The 6,224-nt window shown below is 36.1% G+C and overlaps 1 protein-coding gene across 7 annotated transcripts in view; it reads left to right on the top strand.

Annotated features, from left to right (window-relative positions):
* Nucleotides 1-1,542: 1,542 nt before the first annotated feature.
* The window catches only part of POSTN (periostin), an 87,446-nt gene continuing 82,764 nt past the window's right edge, over nt 1,543-6,224 (top strand). For 3 of the 7 annotated variants that reach the window (XM_073662566.1, XM_073662567.1, XM_073662568.1), the window contains exons 1-2: nt 1,544-1,734; nt 3,346-3,444. In XM_073662566.1, the coding sequence (XP_073518667.1) occupies nt 1,613-1,734; nt 3,346-3,444 (221 nt within the window). In that variant the 5' untranslated portion in view covers nt 1,544-1,612. Of the gene's footprint in view, nt 1,735-3,345; nt 3,445-6,224 lie in introns of all 7 variants that reach the window. The other 4 variants (XM_073662564.1, XM_073662565.1, XM_073662569.1 and 1 more) reach the window with 3 other exon arrangements.

Here is a 6,224-nt window from a genome sequence, read left to right as displayed (position 1 = left end):
TTCCACTGGTCTAATATCGATTCCTTGTGTTATTTAGCCCAAACAAGTCTCTTCTGCTTGTTGCCTGTCCTTAGCAATGGTTTCCTAGCAGCTATTTTACCATGAAGGCCTGCTGCACAAAGTCTCCTCTTAACAGTTGTTGAAGAGATGTGTCTGCTGCTAGAACTCTGTGTGGCATTGACCTGGTCTCTAATCTGAGCTGCTGCTAACCTGCGATTTCTGAGGCTGGTGACTCGGATAAACTTATCCTCAGAAGCAGTGGTGACTCTTGGTCTTCCTTTCCTGGGACGGTCCTCATGTGAGCCAGTTTCTTTGTAGCGCTTGATGGTTTTTGCAACTGCACTTGGGGACACTTTCAAAGTTTTCCCAATTTTTCGCACTGACTAACCTTCATTTCTTAAAGTAATGATGGCCACTCATTTTTCTTTACTTAGCTGCTTTTTTCTTGCCATAATACAAATTCTAACAGTTTATTCAGTAGGACTATCAGCTGTGTATCCACCTGACTTCTGCACAACACAACTGATGGTCCCAACCCCATTTATAAAGCAAGAAATCCCACTTATTAAACCTGACAGGGCACACCTGTGAAGTGAAAACCATTTCCAGTGACTACCTCTTGAAGCTCATCAAGAGAATGCCAAGAGTGTGCAAAGCAGTCATCAAAGCAAAAGCTGGCTACTTTGAAGAACCTAGACTATAAGACATATTTTCAGTTGTTTCACCCTTTTTTGCTAAGTATATAATTCCACATGTGTTAATTCATAGTTTTGATGCCTTCAGTGTGAATGTACAATTTTCAAAGTCATGAAAATACAGAAAAATCTTTAAATGAGAAGGTGTGTCCAAACTTTTGGTCTGTACTGTATGACTGTTGTATATGAACCTCTGAACTGTAAAGCGCTGCGGAATATGTTGGCGATATATAAATAAAGATTATTATTAAGATTATTATTAAAGAGGCTCACACCAAATACTGATTTGATTTCGATTTCTCTTTAGTTGACTTTGCAATTTGTTAATTGGTAAAAATAATCTATTAACACTTCTATTCTCGAGAGAATTGTTACTTTGCACCATTTTCCCCCACACCTGCCTATATACATAATATATTTATTTCACATAGAAGAATATATTTATGTGAAACCCATAAAATGTAACCTTTTTTTTCAGGGTGGGGGGGGGGGAGTTACATTAAAGCAAGGTGCGGTAATAGATGGAAAAAAGAAAAGATGTCCCACTATCACAGCCTATATTTGCTTTTATGCCATTGTCAAGAAAAGTGAAACAAGATGATTAAACTTCCAAAGTCTACAAATATGCTGCAATTATTTGCAAGGAAAATGATTCATATATGAATTAGTCACAACTGGAGCAGAGTAATATTTATTTTCCTGGAAAGGAAAAAAAAAGTTGCACTTGGCTAAAAGTTCTGTAACTTCTTAGCTGATTTCAACAGTGGCTGATTTTTCCTGGAGGGTGGTACATTAGTCTCAGGTTGATAGCTGCTCCCCTCCCACAGAATTCCAGGCTGTATATAAACTGTGTGCAGCTCTAGAACACTTGGCAGTTCTCCCTTTCCATTTACAGGGAGCCTTTGGGGGACTAAACAATGAAGGTTATATTTTTATCAATCTTTGCCATTTTTCTACTGTCTGCATTTGACCTTGCAGACAGTAATGGCTACTATGACAAGATCTTGTCACACAGTCGCATAAGAGCCAAAAAACAAGGGTAAGTAGTATCATGATTTTTTTTTTATGGGTTTAAACATATAAAACTTTTTCATTTTTTTTCTTGGGAAACAGAACTAGTCATTGCATAGTTAATTCATGTTTTTAAAAAAAATAGAAATAGAAAATTATGAAAAGCAAAACTTTTTATTAATTTATTAGCATTTCTATTGTTTTTTGTTTTTTTTAGCTCTTGTTTAATATAGACCTCTGATAGAAGATATCTAAGAAAGAGGAAGGAGAGACAGGGGGGAGAGGTATAAAAGATAAGACATAGAGAGATAGATGATAGATAGAGGGATAGATAGAAAGATAGATAGATAGATAGATAGATAGATAGAGGGAAAGATAGAAAGATAGATAGATAGATAGATAGATAGATAGATAGATAGATAGATAGATAGATAGAGGGATGAGTATATAGATGGATGGATAGTTGTATAGATGGATGGATAAATAGATTTATAGACAGATAGACAGATAGATAGATATAGGGATAAGTAGATAGATGGATGGATAGATAGATAGATAGATAGATAGATAGATAGATAATAGATGGATAGATAGATAGATAGATGGATGAGTAGATAGAGGGATAGATGGATAGATAGATAGATAGATAGATAGATAGATAGATAGATAATAGATGGATAGATAGATAGATAGATAGATAGATAGATGGATGAGTAGATAGAGGGATAGATGGATAGATAGATAGATAGATAGATAGATAGATAGATAGATAGATAGATAGATAAATTATTCATGGAATTTCATCTGAAATCTTTGCCTAATATGTTTTATGTTCTTTTTAATGTTTTGAGAAAAGAAATAGCTTTATTGAATTTGAAGTATATTTTGTTAACAAAGTTAAATGGTGTCTTGAAATATTGATGCCTAGAGATGTAGCAGAGCTATAAGTGTCTTTTGTGCCCAGTAATAACATGTTGCAAATTTGACATTAATCTTATCTATAAAAAATGAGTAGAAAAATCTATCTATGTCTGTCTTATAGATTTGCAGAAATCTATGGCTTTTTACCTGGACCGTGGATATAAGGAATTGTTGATATGCAGCAAATAATTGATTCAAACTTTATTGCTTTAGTGCTCAACTTTTATTGTGATAATACAGTAGTAGACTCGAGTTCAGTAGCAAAGAATTACATCTGCTGGGCAAGAGTGTGAACTGTCCCTACTGTTTGGAGGGCTGCGTGTTGTTTGCATAGCTGTGCTTGGTATTCCCCACACTGGAGATGGCTCTTCTTAGTAGCCCTAATGGCATTTCATTGTACTGAGATCCCTCTAAACAAAGAGACAGCCATAACCTCCCTGAGCACATGGTGTTTTTACAAGGTTTGCTTCAATGGTAATGGATGGGAGACTCCAGCAAAAAAAAAGCAACTGTAATAAAGCATTTAGTAACATGTTGCAGGGCACCTGGCGGTGACCGATGGGAAGGTTACCAGGCATAAAGCTGCCTTTGTTTCCTCAGTAATGTACAGGGATAGGGACTCGTGGAAAGTGACTTTACAGAAATCCTAGTTAAATTCATAGTATAGCAATTATCACATCTAAATGAAATGTTTTCTTTCACTTTATTTCCTATTTAGTCCAAATGTCTGTGCTCTGCAACAAGTCATGGGAACAAAAAAGAAGTATTTCAGTACCTGCAAAAACTGGTACCAGGGCGCCATCTGCGGCAAAAAAGCGTAAGTGGTGTTAACGACTTCAGAATTAATTATTTTACTGGCTGCCTTTATAAAATATAAGCTATAATGTCTGATTTGCCTATAACCCCTTACTACTGTATATAGATTCAAGCGGAATAATGGAAAGTGGCCGGGATGTGTATGGCTCTGCTCTACAGTCATGGGGCTCCTTGTGGGATTAACCTATTTGTTGATTGATGGAGTCTTTTATTTTTTATTTTACAAGATTTATATTTCTGGTTTCACTTGTTAAACTATTTGTATAAAACAAGACTTTTATAGTGTAAATGAGAACTTCTAGAGTGAGGATCCAAATAGATAACGCTCCAGTAATATGCTCCATAGTAAGGACGAACAAGCATATTTAGATAGATTTTGCCAATTGTACAGTGAAATGTTTAATGGCTCCTACATGATAAGTGCAAGGAGTAATTTAAAATGTAAAGTGCTGCGAAATATGTTGGTGCTGTAGAAATACAAATTATTATTATTATTGATCCAAAAGCAATTGGTGTAAAAAGCCTGAATGTAGGATGACTCAGTTGGAACAATAAAATGGGTGTAAGGAGAATCGAAATAAACCAGCATTCCTTGGATACCATATTAAGATACAGGGCTAGGTCAACTTACTGGATATTAGCTCAGAGTGACTTAAAGGGCTTGTCCACTATTGGACAACCTCTTATCAATGGTCCTAGGATGCTGCATAAACTAAAAAATAGTAATACTTACCAGACCGGTGCTGCTGCTTTTCTCTCTGTCTGGTGTCCCCCGCCGGTCTCCTTATCAATTGCAGTATGTATATATAATTTAGTGTTAAAATCAAAGAAGAACTTTGGTAACTGAATTTGAAAAATTTGAGGATAAGATGCTCAGACTGAATCGAATAGATCCTCTGGATTTATAAATTTGATGCAACTCACAATGCATATAAGATGGTTTCCTTACCCAACCTGATTGCTAATATACATCCTTTTGTTTTCAAGGTCTTACAATAGTACTAGAGACTAGAAAAATATTTCCATAGCAGCCTATAGTATATTGGCAGGCTATAAAGTTAGTGGTTGTCTCATTAGAGACAATCCTTTTCAAAAGTTGCAGTCGGGGGAAATAACTCATTGCCTAAGGTCCAGTTTCACGCTAGTGAGGCGTTTCCTCTGCAATATAGTATTCCATGTCCCATTCAGATGAATGGCCATCCATTTTTATTCAACAATGGCTCTAGTCTGCCACAATCAAAGCTGCTCATATAGAGTCAGGCTTGGACTGGCCCACAGGGGAACAGGTGAATTCCCCGGTGGGCCACTGTGCAAGAGTTGGAAGCCACCACTCTTATGAGCAGTTATTGGCACAATACACTTGTTTCTCTGTGTAAAGACAAAGGCGGCATCAAATCATTCATAGAACAAACTACCCAGTGTAATATTATACAGAAGAAGAGGTAAATCTGTTAATTTACTTAATATTTACATGTAGCTGAACACTGGGACCCCAGAAAGAAAAAGGGGAGATTTTCAGAACAATCACAAATAAAGTATTACAATTCCTTTATTTTTAATCCATTAAAAACCAAAGTTTCACATGGCAAGTTCACAATCTGATGAGTTTCTGGTATGGGTAGTTTCTGGTAGTGGGACCGGCAGAGTCAATGTTACACTTGCCCTTACACCCCAGTCCGACACTGTTTCGAGTGGTTAGAAAAAGTTCCAAAATCTTTCAATTCTTTATTGACACTTTTAAGCACCTATCATATAGGTTAATATCTTATATATGACTCAAGACAGTGTCTTTTCTGCGGGGGGAAAGCTATTTTAAAACTTTTTCCCATCATATTGTACTGCCTACTAGCTGGATCTCCACAAGGAGAAGTTTTTCCTTTTCAATCGATTACGTGCCACCATTATCCAGGTTTACAGAAATGCACCTAGTTTCTAGTTAATGGATTGTCTAGTTTCAAAGATCTCATATTTAAGTGCCCTGTTTGGAAATTCTGAGTTAATGGTAGAGAGTCAATCATCCATAACCTCCATTTATTTACTGGAGAAAGCTGCCAGAAGTAATGTCTTAAAAACAGACAGCCCATTCATTTTCATGGGCGCCTTGTAATAATGAAATTCCCATGTAGGAGGGAAATTGAACATTTGATTCCAGATCCTCCTGCAGATTCTGGTTGATCACTGGCGATCACAACCGCAGGACAGAAAGGTTCTGTATTCTACTTTTTCAGTGAAGGCAGCAGCCTTGTATGAAGGCATCGAAAACTAGATTAAGATTGTGATGTGGTAAAATACTAATAAAAATACATATCTTTTAGGCAAAATGTGAATAGTACGATTTTTTGGGGATTACATACAAGAGCTACTTTGTATCAAATATGACTAAAGCGTTGGATTGTTGTTAGGCATTTGCAAGATTCTGTCCAGGAAATGTGTTCTTTGGGATAAATCAAGAGTTAAAAATCAAAAAGTTTTTAAAATCATCTTTAAAAAGTGCAGTGAGGAAGTAAGACTTATAGTATCACTTTATCTACTTATGGAATATTTGCTTTAGGTCACTGGTGGAAAACATATGGCTCTCCAGCTGTTGTAAAGATGTAATCCCTAGCATGGTCCTGATAGCCATAGGCTGGGAATTTCACAACATCTGGAGAATACATTGAAGATGGACATTTCCGTCAATGATTATTTGTAAAATTAGAATTTTCCAAACATTCCCAATTATTGTTAAACTCAAATAAAATTGCGCTTTTTAAAATCTCGTTGAAATCATACTAACTTTAC

This window comes from Phyllobates terribilis, unplaced genomic scaffold, assembly GCF_046119375.1.
Source record: "Phyllobates terribilis strain yellow unplaced genomic scaffold, ASM4611937v1 Scaffold_2__4_contigs__length_985480577, whole genome shotgun sequence".
Taxonomy (NCBI): domain Eukaryota; kingdom Metazoa; phylum Chordata; class Amphibia; order Anura; family Dendrobatidae; genus Phyllobates; species Phyllobates terribilis.
Note: the sequence above shows the minus strand (reverse complement) of the source record. Positions and strands in the feature narration are given on the sequence as shown.